Here is an 18693-nt window from a genome sequence, read left to right as displayed (position 1 = left end):
TAGATTGTTGATTTGATTTTAAATTTTGAGTGTTATCTTGGTCATATTCTAATTGTTGCGACTGTCTCATATAACTAGGATTTTGTACTTTTGAATTTGAAGGCACTTTTGGGTTTGAATCAGTTTGAATCTCTTTTGTTGTACAAAACATGATTGTTTGCATGCCCTTGTAAAAATGACCTATCCTGTTACAATTATAACACAAGGCATTCAGAGCTGGACATCTAGACCTATTCATGCACATACCTAAACAAATATAACAATGCAGGGGTGTTGTGTTCGCTGCTGCTGCTTTGCAGTAGGTGTTACATTGACCTTGGGCAGCTCGTACCGAGCCGTTCTTGACCTTTTAACTTTGATATTCTGAAGTCTTGCCATATAAATAGGTGTCTGTTGTCTCGGAGAAAAATATCTAACCATGTGACTTTCTACCGGTGGCAATTTTTCACAATATTGCGATGCAAAATATTGATATTGATTTTGATCTTGGGCTTCAAAACATTTCATACCAGTGATTTCATATTAAGGTCTTCCGTTTACAACGGAAGACCTTATAGTGATTGTAGTGTTTTTTCTTTATTTGTTTCTTTCTTCTTATTCCCCCCTCCTCTTTTTTGTAGGCAGAATTTCTCAGAGATGGCTTGATAGATTTTCCGGAAATTTTCAGGACTGATAGAAAATGATAATATCTCGAGGAATTTTCTCATTTTTTTAAAAATTATTTCTGGTCGTCTGTTTCCTGTCCCGCGTCAAAAAACCTTGTTCCCTCGAGATCTCAGAATCGGCAAATACTTGAACATGGAAACTTTGTGGGATGATAGACATGTGTATGAAGATATGTTTAAACTATTTTGTTTTCTTCGTCGTAACTACCGGTTGTCACAGGACGCACTTCAAAAATTATTATTTTTACGCATTAAATTCCTTTTTCATAAAATGAATATATATTATTAAGTATAAATCTTAACATAGGTTAACTATGCGATGCCAAATCAACAAAAAAAATTTACTTCCGGTGAGATATCTCAATTATCTCAGGTAGCTTTTTTAACAAACATTTTGTACCTATGAGATCTCAGAAACTATAAGCGATCAAGACACACAACTTTCATGGATGATAGACATTTGATTGAAAATGTGTTTAACCGGTTTCATTTTGTCTTCCGTCACTTCCGGTTTACACCATAAGAGTTCAAACAAATCGAGCTCTTTATCAGTTTAACTGTTTTTCTTTGATATTTTTAGTTAGATAAATGAACAATAATGTACAATAAGCAAGTATACAAGAAATATTTAATACAATTTACATTGAGCACTTCCGTTTGTCCGTTTCCTGCCCTGAGACAAAAAACCTTACTTCAACGGGATCTCAAAAACGGTAACGACTTGAACAACCAAACTTTGTGGGATGATTGACCTATGTATGTATATGTGTTAACACTATTTTTTTTATCCGGCGTGACTTCCGGTCGTCACAGGAAGTACATCCAATTTTGTCTTTTTAATATATTTTGGTTATTTAGCATAGAAGTAACATTTTAGCAATAGAAATACAAAAGGTCTTCTACACATGGTAAAAAAACAAAAAAAGTTCTACTTCCGGTGAGACATCTCAAAAATCTCAGGTAGCTTTCTTTTATAAAAACAAAGTAGCAATAAGATTTCAGAAACTGTGAGAGATCAAGACACAAAATTTATATGGATAATGGACATTGATTGAACATGTCTTTTAAGGGGTTTTTTGGTCGTCCGTCACTTTCGGTTGCCACTCGAAGCGTTCAAGCAATAGAAATTTTCATTTTTTAACTTTATATTTTTTTAACATTTTTTTCAATTTGATAAACAGTAACGTACCGTAGGAAAATGCACTTAAATATCTACTTTTAATTTCTTAAATCACTTCCGTTTGTTCGTTTCCGGTCCCCAGACAAACACAATTCAAAAACCTTTTCTGAACGAGATAATATAACTAACAAAAACTTGAACATCCTAACTTTGAGGAAAGACAAAACAATGTATAAAGATATGTTTACGATGTTCTGTATGATCCGGCGTAATTTCCGGTCGTCACAGAAAGTACTTAGAAATTGACTTTTTGTATTTTTCTTTTGTTCAGTTTTGGGAATTCCTGTACAGAATATATTATATCCATTTTCTTTTATATAATAACACTACTTGTTAAGTTAATTTTTTTTTGAATTATTTGAAGTCATCGAATGTATATATTGTTTGAAAATCAAGATCCAGAATTTCAGGTTATTTCCCTTATGGGATGTGTCTAATGCGAAATCTTAGAAACTATATTGTATGCAAATGGAAACATATTATGTTAATCGTTGCATTCATGTTGTATAAAAATAGAGGTATCTATGCAATAGACTGTCGTGATTTATAATGGCTATCAACAATTTGTTTATATATATATATATATATATATATATATATATATATATATATATATATATATATATATATATATATATATATATATATATATATATATATATGTTTCTGTTCAATTATTACTTGAGTTTATGTTACCGGTTTGATTATGCAATAATCTCTATTTATTTGGAGGAAATAAAAAGTATCTTATCGTATTTAATTACCTTGAGTTATTTGTATTTTCATTAACAACAGTTATATTTACAAATTACTTCAACTGTATAATATTAAGCTTGGGGCCATTGATTTAATAGGTATTAGATACATATAAATTGCCACATACTCATTTTGATCAAAAATAAGACAAAAAATACACCATCTGTAATATTATATTTTATTCATTCAAAATCTACACTGTAGATGTAAATAGTGTAGACCAAATAGGTTCAGGGTTTAGGTAGTGATCTGCTAGTCATGAGGTTGATACCAGTTTGGAATATTAAAACTTATCCTTATCTAAGAACTTTTAAAATACTTTTCATAGTCATATATTCAATTTGTTTATCAAATTTGCTTAACTTATCCTTTCTTTTAAGTAGATTTTAAACGAACAAAAAAAATAATCTATTCAACAGGTTCTGTTCAAAGGATCCCACAAAGATATTTGTATTAGCGAAATAAATTAAAGTCACATAATAGAAGAATATAAATGTTTAAACTTCCCGCGAGAAAGACATTCACTCATTTCGAGATTATACACTGGCTAATAGTTAAGATCATCTACCGCTTCGTTATATGGGATGGTTCAGGGGCTTTTGTTATGCGAACATCTGTCATGATAGTTCCTGTCCTCTTTTGAATCTAGTATGTCACAGTTATATTTCTTGATCGATGTCAATTAATTAAATTGTAATTTTGTTTGACTTTGATTTTTGATGAGGGGTGGACTTATAATTAAAACTTAAATGGCGTCCAGTTACATTTTTTTCTTTGATAGGAGGACACTTTTAAAAAAAAATAACTAAACGATCAGGAGATCTTCTGTTGGAGGAGCAGTTATATCATCTTAGCCAAAAGGTAAGAGAAATTGAAATACATAATTATTGAAATATCTACCCAAAAGAAAGATATTCATTTAAAAAACTAATATGATTGTGATTCTTTACGGATTGAAAGAATTTATTAGTGTTTTAAATAAGATTTTTTTTCCCATGCATTCAATTAATGAGAAGAAAGCGTTTGGTTTACATATTGATATATTTATTTAATGATTGTACAACAGTTACTATGTTGGTTGTTAATCATATTAGGAGAAAATGGTTTACTTTCAACCGAGAACACCATTGATATATTGACCTTCAGAAATCTAGTTATTCTTTAAATATTGTAGTTTTATTGACAAACCTTAGATCTTAATTTGACTTTTTTCTATTTCGTCGAATATCATATTGTTAAATATTTGTATTTATTTTAGGAATCTAGGATAAAACGCACACAAACAGAAATATCGCCGTAGTCTTACGTTATACCAGAGTCTGTTTCTGAACAGTTTACTTATTAATATGTCTTTCAGTTTTTATAAGAGAACAAAACGTCTTAAATTTTGGTTCTACTTTCACCGGATTTTGAAATGTGAAAGGTTTTATTTATTTAGCACGTAAATTCATTTTTGAATAAAAACAATATCAACAGTTGTCTACAGTAAAGCAATGTTAAATCAGTGAAACCAGAATGGACTGCCATAATAAATTCAAACACATAACACACAAACCTTAAAATTACGTTATATTCTAACATGGAAAATGTACAAAACCTGATCATTCTATTACTATAACATCATTCTTTCAAATACATGTAGTGTTAAGCATATAACTGTTGTGGCTACCGAAATTTATAATGGAATGCATATTGAATTTCTGTCCACAAAAAAGCTCTTGTGATGCACAAAAAACCCCAAACGTTTAAATTAATCAAAAGCGAACAGTGGGGTGTCATTAAATGATAAGTTCGTGTTTACTTTTAACAGCAGTGGTCTCTCTTTTGATTTGTTAAGATTACATAAGTACTTTCATTGAATGTACTTCAAAACAAATAGTTCTGTTGGTGAGATTAGCAAATCAAAGTGAAAAAAAACCTCTATTTGCCAATTGGAAAAGCTAATACTCCTTGATACTAGAAGATAAAAAATAGAACATAAGGAGTTTGAAAAGCCACTTGAAATATTCTTCCCAGATAGCAGAGAATAAAAATATAAAGCATGCTATCTCACGACAAATTAAATAATTAATACATTAATAAATGATTTACTTGATGTTTTGGTGTGTATATTGTTTAAGTGTTATCTAGAACGCACACTAGTCAATGGCAAATAAATGTTTAAAACTAACCTTATTTGTTTGACTCTTACTCTCAGAAAATGCAAAACAAATAAATCACATAGAGAAAAAAATGTCTTATCTTGCCAGTAAAAACAAAAACAATAGTTTTTTTTAGCTCCCAGAGAAAACCAATTAATGAGCATAAATTATGCTTAACAAATGTTAAATTAATTAAATAGAAAATTCAAACAACGCTTAATCTTTCAAACAAAACTATTAGCAAAAATCAGAAATTCGTGATTGAAAAGATAGTAGTAAATAATTAATAACCCGCGTTATTATTTTGATGATTACTGCATAATGATATTTAAGTAAAACCTCTCCGCTCTTAAAAATACTGCCAACAATGAAGCTAGGTTTTTTGCCAATAAAAGATAACTTAACAACATATCAGGTTCCATAAATGTCATTTATTGAAAAATGACGTTGAAAATAAAACATAATACATAAAAATATTGGGAGGCCACTCTAAACACATATACTAAAATATTTGACAAGATTGTTTACATATCATAACTCACAATATTAATGATATATTTGTTAATTAGACAGTTGTCTGGAATATTAGATAAACTAATATAGAATTTCATTGGCGTTTTGATTCGCCTTTGGTTCACCATTGTACACCTGTAGCACTAACCTACTAGCAACACTTAAACAAACAATAACTAAGCATTATTGAGATGATGACCATCTCTATTGACTCCGTTCAAAAGAACAACAAAAACAGAACTTTGCTTTGACCTTAAGAAAAATTATTTAGAAATTTACTTCAAGATAACTCCATGTTAGTAATAAAACAGGCATTTTATAGGTGTACAAAGGAAAAAAAATATAAGATTTCACAAAGAAGTCTGATGTTACTGAAGAGAAATACATAAATTTTAAACAAAGAAAGGAGTAACAAAATTATAAAGTTTGTTGAATCATGTATTTGATAAACTTGCATATAGAAAAATCTATAGAAACAGAAGCTTTCACAAGTATATACGACCTATAGAAATAAAGCATGACGCGAGCTTTGCTTACATAACAAAGAAATGTTAGCTATTTTTCTCGATCAGACATTGTAACTAGACAATGGCGTTAACATTTTAGCTGACCATAGCAAAAACAAAACACTCCCGTTACCGCTGCGCTGCGGGAAATTTATAATTTGCACCCTGACCAAAATGATTTGTAACTTCCTATTGGACTTAAGAAAGGAAATTAAAGTGAAAAAATCACAAAAAATGATAACCATGCCTTTTTCTGGTCAGATCAAACGTTTATTTGACCTCCCCCCTGTGTACTGTCAAATTTTTACTTATTTCCCCCATTTAGACCCAATCCAACCGCGCTTCCTGCAGAGAGATGACCACTATCTGTTGTACAACATGTCCCCTCCCTGCCAGTCTGTACCGCCCTACCTCCCATCCATGTCATTTTAATAATATTTCACTTACCATCAGCCCCACTTTCTTTTTGCATGAAAAGTAAGCACACCTTTCAACAACCGTCGTTTCGTATCTGACTCCCAAGCATCTCTATATAACACTATGGGACCTACATGCTTTACATCAAGATACAGGAATGACTCCATGCTACCATAAAATTATCACCTATGATCAATTATTTTCACAAATTATATTACAATTATATTACAAACAGGCCTTCAAATACAGGTACACCCATTTTTACTAGAGTATTGACAAGTACTTTATGCAAAACTGTCCCTTGCTATCACAGGTAAATATGTTACTTTGTTCCTAAGAACTTCGATTGTTTACATTAATTTTTCATTTCCATTGCTTATTGATATTATTTCAACGTTTAATTTTGGTCTGAAAAAAAAAATTAGAAATTAGTAGAATTGTACATTACGTGTTCGGTAAATTACATGTATATTATACGGCGCATTTAACGAATTGTAACCTTAAAATAAAATCATCATAATTGCTTATGAAAAAGCACGGAACGATTAACACTAAAAGATAGATGGGAAAACTCGAAAAATAAACAATAAACCTTATATGATTAACGCATGATGGGATATGATTAACACGGGATATAACAGTATAAAGGCACAATATGATTGATACACGATAGAATATAATAGGATTGTAATATGTAACATTGCGGGTACTGTATTCCATCCTTTTTTATGTTGTTTGCTTTTAATTTTTAGGAATTTTCAAAGGAAATACCAAATGAATGGTAAAATCTCGAAAACGGTTGGTAATATACTTTATCCTCAAAAAAAAAACACAGGAGTTGGAGATGGAGGATCCAGATTTCAAAAAAGATTGGATGACTACTGTTACAAGCAAAGAGTTTCGAAGAGATTATTTTAACCGTCCAATAAGGGTAAATGAAAAAAAAGAAAAACATTGGTTACAATCAAATTATAACACAAAAAATGATAATAAAGTAATAACAATCAATATGATATAGCACTAAGTAAGTAATAAGTATAGTCTAACAATGTCATTTAGTTTCTAGACACCACGACATTTCAAATTAGTTATTGCTGTAGCTTTATCAATCACCATTAAGATTTTTTCATCAAAATATTTTAATATCATATCATACCTGTTCAAGTGAAAAGAAATGAAAAATATTACTCTTTTTTGCCGTAAAACAAATAACAGGGAAAGAAGTGACAAATGCGAAAGGATAAAATGGTCGACTCTAATATTATTTGTGTTCAAAATGGCATGAATATATTAAGGTGCTATACATGCTATACAGTGAGGCATCCATTTGAAGCATCGTTTACACCACGAAATACACTGTTGCACAATGTAAATATTGTCTTAAAACAGTAGAATAGTTTGTGACATTTTTTCTTTTTTCTGTATTCTTTTCTGTTTTTTGTGTTCAAGTCCTTTAATGTGGTATAGGGTAGCTTAAGTTATTAATAAAGATGAAAGAAAATCATACAAAAATGTAATAATTGTTTTAACATTTTCAAAATCTTTATTAACAAACTAAAGCTGTGTATCAATTTTGATGCAAAACTAGTTTCGAAATCATGACTTGCAAATCAGAAGTTTATCTGTTACATGTTACCAATTGCTTTACGCAGCTGTAATCAGATGTAATAGATACAATTATTCTTGTTTATCTCTAAAAAAGAACATCACATTATCAAGTATTATATCCCCTCCTTTCGTTGTGTTTGCTTACGAGTTATGAGTGTACGAGTCATCGTTTCTGCGGGACGGTATGTACACTTCCGGTAAAGAGTTGCATATCGAGGTATAATAGTAACGTATTATTGGATTTAAGAACCTCGATAAGAACCTCGATCTGATTGGTTGCCTACTACGCCTCCATAGTTAAGCGAGTCCTCATTGGCTAATGATTTTCCTTCTTTAACTTCACTATAGGTCGCCTTGCACGCTTGATAATCAAATCCCTACATTATTAAATGATAAGAAAACAATTATTCCTTAATTTATTTTAAAAGCACGGATTTTTTATACAGTTCAATATATATTATGTTGTCTCAATGTACCAGAATGTGGAACACTACATTTTGGCCATATTGATCTATGAACCTTATATACTTTATATAAGCTATATCTAAGAACCTTGTCTTGTCTTTACTGGCCATGTCTAAGAACCTTGTCTTTTCAATACTAACCATATCTAAGAACGATAATTTTATACTGACCATATCTATGAACCTAGCTTGTTTACTCTATACTGGCCGTACCTAAGAACATTGTTTTCTCTATACTGACGATATCTTAGAACCTTGCCCTGTTTATAATGACCATATCTAAGAACCTTGTCTACTTTATACTAGCCATATCTAAGAACTATGTCTACCTTATACTGACCATATCTAAGAACCTTGTCTGGTTTATACTGACCATGTATAAGAACCTTGTCTACTCTTTACAAACCATATCTAAGAACCTTGTCCATTCTATACTGACCATATCTAAGAACCATGTCTACTCTATATAAACCATATCTAAGAACCTTGTCCGTTCTATACTGACCATATCTAAGAACCTTGTCCTGTTTTTATGATCATATCTAAGAACCTTGTCTACTCTATATAAACCATATCTAAGAACCTTGTCCGTTCTATACTGACCATATCTAAGAACCGTGTCTTCTCTTTACAAACCATATCTAAGAACCTTGTCCGTTCTATACTGACCATTACTAAGAACCTTGTCCTGATTATAATGATCATATCTAAGAACCTTGTCTACTCTATATAAACTATATCTAAGAACCTTGTCCGTTCTATGCTGACCATATCTAAAAACCTTGTCTACACTATATAATCTATATCTAAGAACCTTGTCCGTTCTATACTGACCATATCTAAGAACCTTGTCTACTCTATATAAACCATATCTAAGAACCTTGTCTTCTCTATACTGACTATATCTAAGAACCTTGTCCTGTTTATACTGACTATATCTAAGAACCTCGTCTTCAGTATACTAACCATATCTAAGAACCTTGTTTTCTTTATACAAACCATATCTAAGAACCTTGTCTTCTCTATACTTTTACCATATCTAAGAACCTTGTCTACTCTATACTGACAATTTCAAAGAATCATGCCGTGGATATACTGGCCATATCTAAGAACCTTGTCTTCTCTATACTGACCATATCTTAAGATACGGTTCTTAGATATGATTAATATTGAGTAGACAAGGTTTTAGATATGGTCAGTAAAGAACGGACAAGGTTCTTTGATATGGTCAGTATAAACAGGACAAGGTTCTTAGATATGGCGAGTAAAAAGTAGACAAGGTTCTTAGATACTGTGGAATCATTAAATTTCGTGGGGGACAATTTTCGTGGATTGCTTAAATTTTACAGGTTTGTGGGGACGTAATTTCGTGTATTCTCTAAAACCTACAAAGGAAATAATTTTCGTGGATTGTGGGTTTGTGGGGACGTAATTTCGTGTATTCTCTAAAACCTACAAAGGAAATGATTTTCGTGGATTGCTTAAATTTTACAGGTTTGTAGGGACGTAATTTCGTGTATTCTCTAAAACTTACAAAGGAAATATGACTTTATTACCCGAATTTATTATTTCGTGGAGGATGTAAATTCGTGGATGAGAAGTACCCACGACTTCCACGAAAAGTGAGCCACCACGAAATCTAGTGATTCCACAGTATGGTCAGTATAGAGAAGACAAGGTTCTAAGATATGGTTTGTATAGAGAAGACAAGGTTCTTAGATATAGTGAATGAAAGAGCACAGGGTTCATAGATATTGTCAGTACAGAACGAAAAATAGAGAAACAAGGTTCTTAGATATGTTTTATATAAAGTATACAAGGTTCTTAGATATGGTCAGTATAGAACGGACAAGTTTCTTAGATATGGTTTATATAGAGTAGACAAGGTTCTGAGATATGGTTTGTATACTGAAGACAAGGTTCTTAGATATGGTTTATATAGAGCAGACAAGGTTCTTAGATATGGTTTATAGAGAGAAGAGAAGGTTCTTAGATATGGTCAGTACAAACAAGGACATGGTTCTAAAATATGGTCAGTGTAGAACGGACAAGGTTCTTAGATATGGTTTGTATACTGAAGACGAGGTTCTTAGATATGGTTTATATAGAGTAGCCAATGTTCTTAGATATGGTCAGTATAAACAGGACAATGTTCTTTGATATGGTCAGTATAGAACGGACAAGGTTCTTAGATATGGCTAGTATAAAGTAAACAATGTTCTTAGATATGGTCAGTATAAACAGGACAAGGTTCTTAGATATGGTCAGTATAAACATGGCAAGGTTCTTAGATATCGTCAGTATAGAGAAAACAATGTTCTTAGGTACGGCCAGTATAGAGTAAACAAGCTAGGTTCTTAGATATGGTCAGTAAAAAAGTATCGTTCTTAGATATGGTTAGTATTGAAAAGACAAGGTTCTTAGACATGGCCAGTAAAGACAAGACAAGGTTCTTAGATATAGTTTATATAAAGTATATTAGGTGTTTAGATCAATATGGCCAAAATGTAGTGTTCCACATTCAAGTACTTTGAGACAACATAATATATATTGAACTGTATAAAAAAATCCGTGCTTTTAAAATAAATTAAGGAATAATTGCTTTCTTATCATTTAATAATGTAGGAATTTGATTACCAAGCGTGCAAGGCGACCTATAGTAAAGTTAAAGAAGGAAAATCATTAGCCAATGAGGACTCGCTTAACTATGGAGGCGTAGTGGGCAACCAATCAGATCGAGGTCCTTATCGAGGTTCTTAAATCCAATAATACGTTACTATTATACCTCGCATATCGGCATATTCCAAACGATGCAATGGAACCATATCGTAATGAAGGCACAGACTTCCTGTCATTATTCAATGCAACGGTGGAAGACAAACGTATTTATCAGAATTTTCAAATGCAAACATTTCTGCGAGTAAATCACATAAAATTGAGTGGTAACAAGCTGGAACTCGTAAAGGCTATAAAAGATCGTTCGTGCACGACGCCCAATCACACTGGTGTTAAGCCGATATGCGTACCATTTGGTACGCATATCATAAAATGGCGACGGCCTCTGCAGGTTCGTAAGTTTATACAACTCATTTTATTTATTCAGATCGTATTTCAGCGGGTAAAACATAAGTGTTTGAAGGGCTACTGAGTCTTCACATGTAGCAACCTATAAAATAAATAAAAACTGCATATTAATTTATATTTTCTTCATTAATGAAAATCTCGATGATATGCGTACCTACGGCATGTTTATGTTTTCGGATATACGTACCATATTTTAATGATATGGGTACCAACTATTTTCCTATTATATATCGTGTTCTCTAATTTTCATTGAACTGTTCGGTTTTGAGACGTTGAATGCCTTTGTATTATATTGTTTTATTATCGTTATCCCCAGAGCGTCAGTATGTTGAGAACTTGGACATATATCGTAACTTTATAGTAGCGAGAAATAAACATTCAAATTTTCAATATATCATACTAATTGATCTCTTGTTTTCGGTCGGTCGGTTCAATCGGTTTTGATATACGCTTAATACTGAACCTCGATTGACGGATTCTAGCAATACTTTTTTCAGAGAATTCAGAAACGATAATGGGTGAATCCCATGTAAGTAGATAATATTAATATTCAAATAGTTGTCAAGATATCATCCTATCCACTTAATGTCAATTGTTTTAGAATGATAAATACGCCGAGTTTTAATTGTTTCATGCTTTATCAGATGAACAAAACTCATCATTAAATGGTGAAATTTTGAACTAATTTTTTTTTGTTTCATTCGTTTGTATTTCTAATTTCATATTTATAAACAAACTCATTTTGCAAATTTTTTCAAGTCTTGAATATTAATTATTTTTTGAGAAAGAAATTGAATGACTCTAAAAACCTGTATCATTCGGACTTGAATGTTGAATTTGGACTTAAAATGAGATTTTGGTAATCTGATGATTATATATAAGGTAATCTAAATCACCTGTGTTTCTTTCGTAAATATATATATTTTTTTCATTTATAGTTTTCATTTAACAAGTTGTTTTATTTTTTTTTTACGAAATATAGTTTAATATTTTAGATATACAATTCCTTTAAAAAAAAAATAAATATCAATTGAAGCTCAGCAATATAATACTTTTTGACATTAATATGGACTTTTTCGGGTTTAAACAGTTAGTGGATTTGATGGGTCTTTGATTTCAAGCACCCCTAAGCATAAACATAGAGGTATGAAAATATTTCTTTACACTGTACGGTTTTCGTTTAAATTATATTGCACAATTTATTATTGTGATTTCCAAAAAATTGTGTCTACTGTACATTTGTATTTTATGTGAACAAAATATCTAGATCTGTAGTTATATCTTTTTAAAGATGATGGCAAGTACCAGTATGTGAAGTGTGTGGAAAGATGTTTAGTTCAAAGCAGGGCATGCAAGTACCGGTACACAAAATACTGAAGCACACACAGGAATACAAATTCAAGTCTGGTCAATGTGAGAAAGGTTTTTTGTCGCAGACCAGATTAAATCGCGCCTGCTGCTACATTTAAATGTAATCCATTTTTATTTATTCATTTACTTTGATGAAGCAACAATTCACACTCGCACATGCATGTACACGCGCGCACCTACCCATCCACGTACCCACAAACATGTTGAATTTATATTTTTATTTTACAGGAAAAACCTTATGCCTGCGACAAATGTACCAAGGCGTATGTCCATAAGAAAGATCTCCGAAATCACAAGTTGGCCCAGAATGATGGGGGAGGAGGGGGGTGTAAATGCGATGACTGTAATTCTATCTTACTCTCAAGAGGCACATTGAAGCAAAACACAAAAAGACAACATTTTCACGCTACCTCTGCAATCCATGCATCACCGTTTGCATATAAACAAAATCTGCTTCGTCACCAGCGTGAAAAACATGGTGGCAATAAAATGTAAACATCAAACCAATGACGTATAATTATGTGTTCTTTGATTATTTTTTTTTTAGAGAAAACGCTAAAGAGTTTCTTAATTATTGTATTTTATTTAGACATTTTGATATCAATCTCCTCATCTGCAAAACCAAGGCCTTTTTGGAAAAGTATTTTATCACTTTGTATATGAGTGGTGCGTATATCTTACCGATGGTACGCATATCCAGAAATTCCTATTTGTTTTATGGTACGTGTATCTGTTTTTGTAGGTACGCATATCATCGGGATTTTCATTAATGAAGAAAATATAAATTAATATGCAGTTTTCTATTTATTTTATAGTTTGCTACATGTGAAGATTCAGTAGCCCTTCAAACACCTATGTTTTACCCGCTGAAATACGCTGTGAATAAATAAAATGAGTTGTGTAAACTTACGAACCAACAGAGGTCGTCGCCATCTTATGATATGCGTACCAAATGGTACGCATATCGGCTTAACACCAGTGCAATCAAATACCCCCCCGCACACCGATCGTGTCAAACTTCAGACGAACCTGTACCTGATAAGGACCTGGATTCAGTTGTAACAGGTAAATCGGGTATGTTTCCCAAAAATTAAAATTCAAGGTAGGGAGAATTATTTGATCCACACACGGTCGATGCAAAGAAAATTTAGTGCTATAGACAATATATTAAAGGAGTATTTTTTTCAAAGAGGGCTACATGCAAAAGATTATAATGAATGAGATAAATCTTGATAGCGGGTATTGCAATATACGATATAATATTATGCAATCCTCCAATGAAGCAGGGTGCGTATGATCAGTGAATCCTAATGACAAAAATGCCCATTTTCACGTCCAGAAAGTTGCACGTGCCCAACAGAGTATGAAATAATAGTATCAACTAAATAATAAATATAAATCACTTTCTTAAATTATAAAAATATGTCAAAATTGAAATTTTTAAATAAATGGATTATTTTTCTCATTATTTATCTAATTATGCATGCATTCATAAAACAATAATTTTAACAATGAACACTTCAATTTAATTTTTGATATCCTCGTGAATAACATTTTTTAATCAACTCTCACAGCTGATATAAATATATATTCATGTTTCTGATGTCAAGGGGCATCAAATGTTATGTAGGTCATGGGCCCTGTGGGTGGTCCTGACCCCCTCAAACAGCAAGTCCCTTAATATCTTCAAAACAGTTGAGATCCCCACCCTTAAACATATATATTCTTGTTCCTTGTGTCAAGGGGCATCAAACGGTATGTAGGTCATGGGCCCCGGGGTTGGCCCTCGAACAGAGAGTGCATGAATATCTCGAAAACGGTTGAGATCCCCACCCCTTAACCATATATATTCTTGATCCTTAAAGGGCATCAAAAGATATTTAGGTAATGGGCCTCAGGGTTAAATTTAATTTTTCAAAACCGTAATGCACATCTATGGAACAGTTCCTATCATATCCTAAGATATGATGTGTCTATCCATTAAATCATAAAAGGAGTTCTAGGATCTATGTTTTTTGAAGTGATAAACGTCAATTTTCTGCTACTTTTTGACTCCCTGGATGAAATTTAAATTTTAAAACCTTATGCACATGTATAGGACAGCCCCAATTATATCCTAAGAGATGACGTAGCTACTCCAAAAGTTGTAATTGGAGTTCTGGGAACCATACTTTTTTTGCAAAAATACGTAATTTTTTGTTGCCCACTGACCCCCTTAATAAAAAAGAAATTCTGGAACCTGATAACACTTCAATATGACACCCCCAATCATATTTTAGAAGATCATTTGGCCACTGCAAAAAAAATGACGTTTTTGAAACCAGTTTTTTGGTAAAAAAAAAAAAACCGTCATTTTTGAGCCATTAAACGACCCCCAGGACAAAATTGAAAATTTCGAAACCTTATTGCGCATCTATAGGATACCCTCAAACATATTCCAAGAGATGATTTGTCTACTGTTGAAAATGTTAGAGGGTTGTGAAAAAACGTCATTTTTTACCAATTATTTGACCCCCAGGACAGGAATTTTTAAAACCTTGTTACAAAACAACATGCTACCCCAAATCAAACTCCAAGAGTTGTGTTTGATGGTTTATAAGATGTAAGAGCAGTTTGAGAAAGTAAAACGTGACAGACGAACGGGCGAACGGAACAGGGTAACAACAATATACCTGAACTTTCTTTAGAAAGTGCGGGTATAATAATTTTCGTTTCTGGCACACGGCACAATGTACCAGATAATTAGTAAGTTTACTGTAAATAAAAACAAGGAAAATGCAGTTGCTAAGCGATGCAGTTTATGTCATATTTGGATAATTAAAATCTCCCGCGTTGTTCTTTATGTAAATTGTCAAACTCCGTAAGCTTATGAAAAAAAGGAAAACAATTCTTATCGAGAAACTGTTCGTCAAGTTAGCCGAGAATGCAGTGGATTCTTTTTAAAATATACCCCATTAAGCGACACAAGGTTAAAACAATTATTTATTGCATCTAAAGTTATACATGTTTATTATTTCGACTAAACCCTGAACAAATTTTTTTCAAAGTGCGTTAATATCGACGATATCAAAGCACTTTGAAAAAAAAATTTTTTAAGTGCGTAGACTAGGTCTAAAAATTAACGCACTTTGAACATTTTTTACAAAGTGCGTTATTTTTCAAAGTGCTTTGTAACACACCTTGTAGTTAAATTGATGATGCTGTTAAGGTAAATAAAGCAGCCTGCAGTCTAAATTCTTAAGTTCTTTATTTAAAGAAACATAATAGACCTCTAAGTACAAAACCCTATTTCTAAAGAATTTTTAAAATATCAGTCTAGTTCCAGATAACCCTTTGTTTGTCATTTTTTAAACATTCTTAGACGGGGTCACGTTTACTGTCAGCCGTAGTCTCAAACCGGAAGGCAAGCGTGAATTGAGAATTGAGTCTACGCGTAAGAAAATAGTGCAGAAAGTTTTCATGCATTTCAGTAAATATGTATTATAAAAACACGCATTAAATCTTTTTAAGTCCTCTGTGTATAAACAAAATTCAATTTAGAAAATAAACAAACAGTTCTATTGATCAAAATATTCTTGCTCCTGAATTTGCCTTCTCGTTCGCTGGCTCTTTAGTTGATTAAACTGAATTTGAATTTTAAACAATGATTTGTAAGCAAAATCTATAATAGATTATACATTTTGGAAGACTTATACATCATATAATATAGACAATCTTATCGATTGAAGAACCAAGTTAAATGTTAATGTTCATGTTTTCGGGCTTAGTTGGAATCTGGCTTGGGGTGAATTACATTGTAAAATAACGTATTACATTACCATTACTTCATGAATTAGGGCATTCAATTACCATTACCATTATCAATTTTCTTGAAGTAATGCATTATATTACCATTACATGGGTAAAGTAATGCGTTACCATTACTTTGTGAAAAGTCAATAAGTTTTAAAAAAGTAATTTAAAAACTAAATAAAGAGGTTTTGTAAATAATTCATAAATAAAGCATGCTTAAAATATTTACAGGTTCATGTTCACTAATAGGTTCAAATTTAATGACTTATACAAGATTGCTGTTGCACTTGTAGTTCTCAAAGTAAGGTTGGTCCAGTAACACTTTCACGCTAATGGCAGAGTTAACAATCTCTGTTATGTCTCTGATTTTCGGAGTATGATTTTTAATGAAAGGAACGGTTGTATCGTAATTCGTGTAGGTGATGCGCGAGTTTACACAAAAAAGTAGTAAGTGGCGAACGGATTTATGTTTACCTATTAATATTGCATAAAAATATTTCTAACGTCAGGTGCCTGTGTTTGTTATCGGTCTACAAATGTTCACTTTGTTATTTCAGCAGTTTTAAAGTTTTCGGGGTTTTCATAAAACTTTTATAACGGATACCGTTCGACTTGTGGATTTTCCCTTGGATCACAAAATTGAATGATTAAAATTATCTACTTTGATATAGTTGTTTGAGTTTCCCAGTTAGTAGTAATTTTTAAAATTTTTCCTTGGGGTCTTATTTTACATAATATATCGTTGCGTCAATTTTCTACAATTATGAAGGCCGAGATTGAGTAAAATTTAGACAAAGTATCAAACAATTGCAAAAAGCCGAATTAACATAGATTGTAACAACTATTTAAAACTCATAAATTTTAGAAGCATATTCGAGGAAATCCAGGACACTTTCAAGACTCCGTCTTTCAGTACTCTCAGTACTTTGATTGTTTTTAATTCTTATGGAAGTGAAATGTTATAAACTTGAGAAATGTAAAACAAAAGAATTATAAATAAAACTTTTTGTGTGACTTTTATTAGAATCCACATAAATATGAATCTAATATATATAAAAAGAATCTTTTTGAGCCAAACTGCTTGATAAAATCCCACAAAAATCTAAAAATATAAACAATATTTGTTGATTAATGAGATGAAGAAAAAAATGAATGAAATTGAAAAATTAAAAGAAATATTGAATTATTGCAAAAATTTGGTATGAAAGATCCGGTTTAAGAGTTGTCTTTCTTTATTTTACATGGTCTCAAATATCTTGGTACCTGAAAAAATCGCGAAGAAAAATTCAAAAAAGCCCTTTAACAAGTCAATGCTAAATACATGTATGTAGAATCTATTTACATAGTAGATATAAGGTTAGTGGTGCATATGATAATATTTGAATCTCAAAAATTATTATTTTTGATGAACGCTTTATAAATATGTAACATACATGTTGTGATGGTGTAGCCTTCCACCTTAACAACCGTCAAATATGGTTTTACATACGAAAACTGTAGAAAACGAATCTTATACTACAGTGCAATTTTCGTAAAACATAGTATATATTAGATAAACCCATTTCATGAACTGTGAAATAGTCTTTAGCCCAGTTTTGTTAATTTGGCGTGCCATACATAGGTGACACGGGACAGTTTTTTGGATACAATTCATTATAGCCAGGGGTGTGTGTCTTCGTAACTCTTTAACTAGAATATCCCATTGTTCCCATTGAGCACAAATACCTTTAATTCACTTGTTATAGGGTCAATCACTAATTTCTGAAGAAAACTACTAGTCGAAACCTGTAAAATTTTCTACATACTGGATTTTATGAGATTTTGACCCTTTCATATTTTGTTAATTTTTCATGATTTTTCAGCTTTTTAGACCTCCCCAGCTAATTCACTGCAAAGGTTTTACTTTCTGTACCGTGTGCATGTTGCACCATCACATGTCAGAAACTTACCGGTATATAGTTTACAGTGTCCCATCAACTTTTCGTGTTATTTTACCCCCCGTCTGTCACTTCACTGTGTAAAGTGAACACAACAGTCAAAGCCGCGGCTTCGCATTTTACTTCTGATTCTCATGTATCTAACATATGGAGCCTACATATTGCATGTCATTTTCAACAAGAGACATCCCTCTAACTACTGATAATCCTTAGAAATAATTTCATGAATTTTTGCAACACTCATGAGCCTTCAAGTACA

General features: G+C 31.9%; 1 protein-coding gene across 1 annotated transcript in view; it reads left to right on the top strand.

The window, feature by feature from the left end:
* LOC128182266 (mucin-2-like) overlaps positions 1 to 18367 on the top strand; it is a 41444-nt gene extending 23077 nt beyond the window's left edge. The window contains exon 3 of the mRNA XM_052850857.1: positions 18360 to 18367. Within this exon, the coding sequence (XP_052706817.1) occupies positions 18360 to 18367 (8 nt within the window). The remainder of the gene's footprint in view (positions 1 to 18359) is intronic.
* The last annotated feature ends 326 nt before the right edge of the window (positions 18368 to 18693 follow it).

This window comes from Crassostrea angulata, chromosome 4 (genome assembly GCF_025612915.1).
Source record: "Crassostrea angulata isolate pt1a10 chromosome 4, ASM2561291v2, whole genome shotgun sequence".
NCBI lineage: Eukaryota > Metazoa > Mollusca > Bivalvia > Ostreida > Ostreidae > Magallana > Magallana angulata.
This window is presented reverse-complemented; position numbering and strand designations above follow the sequence as displayed.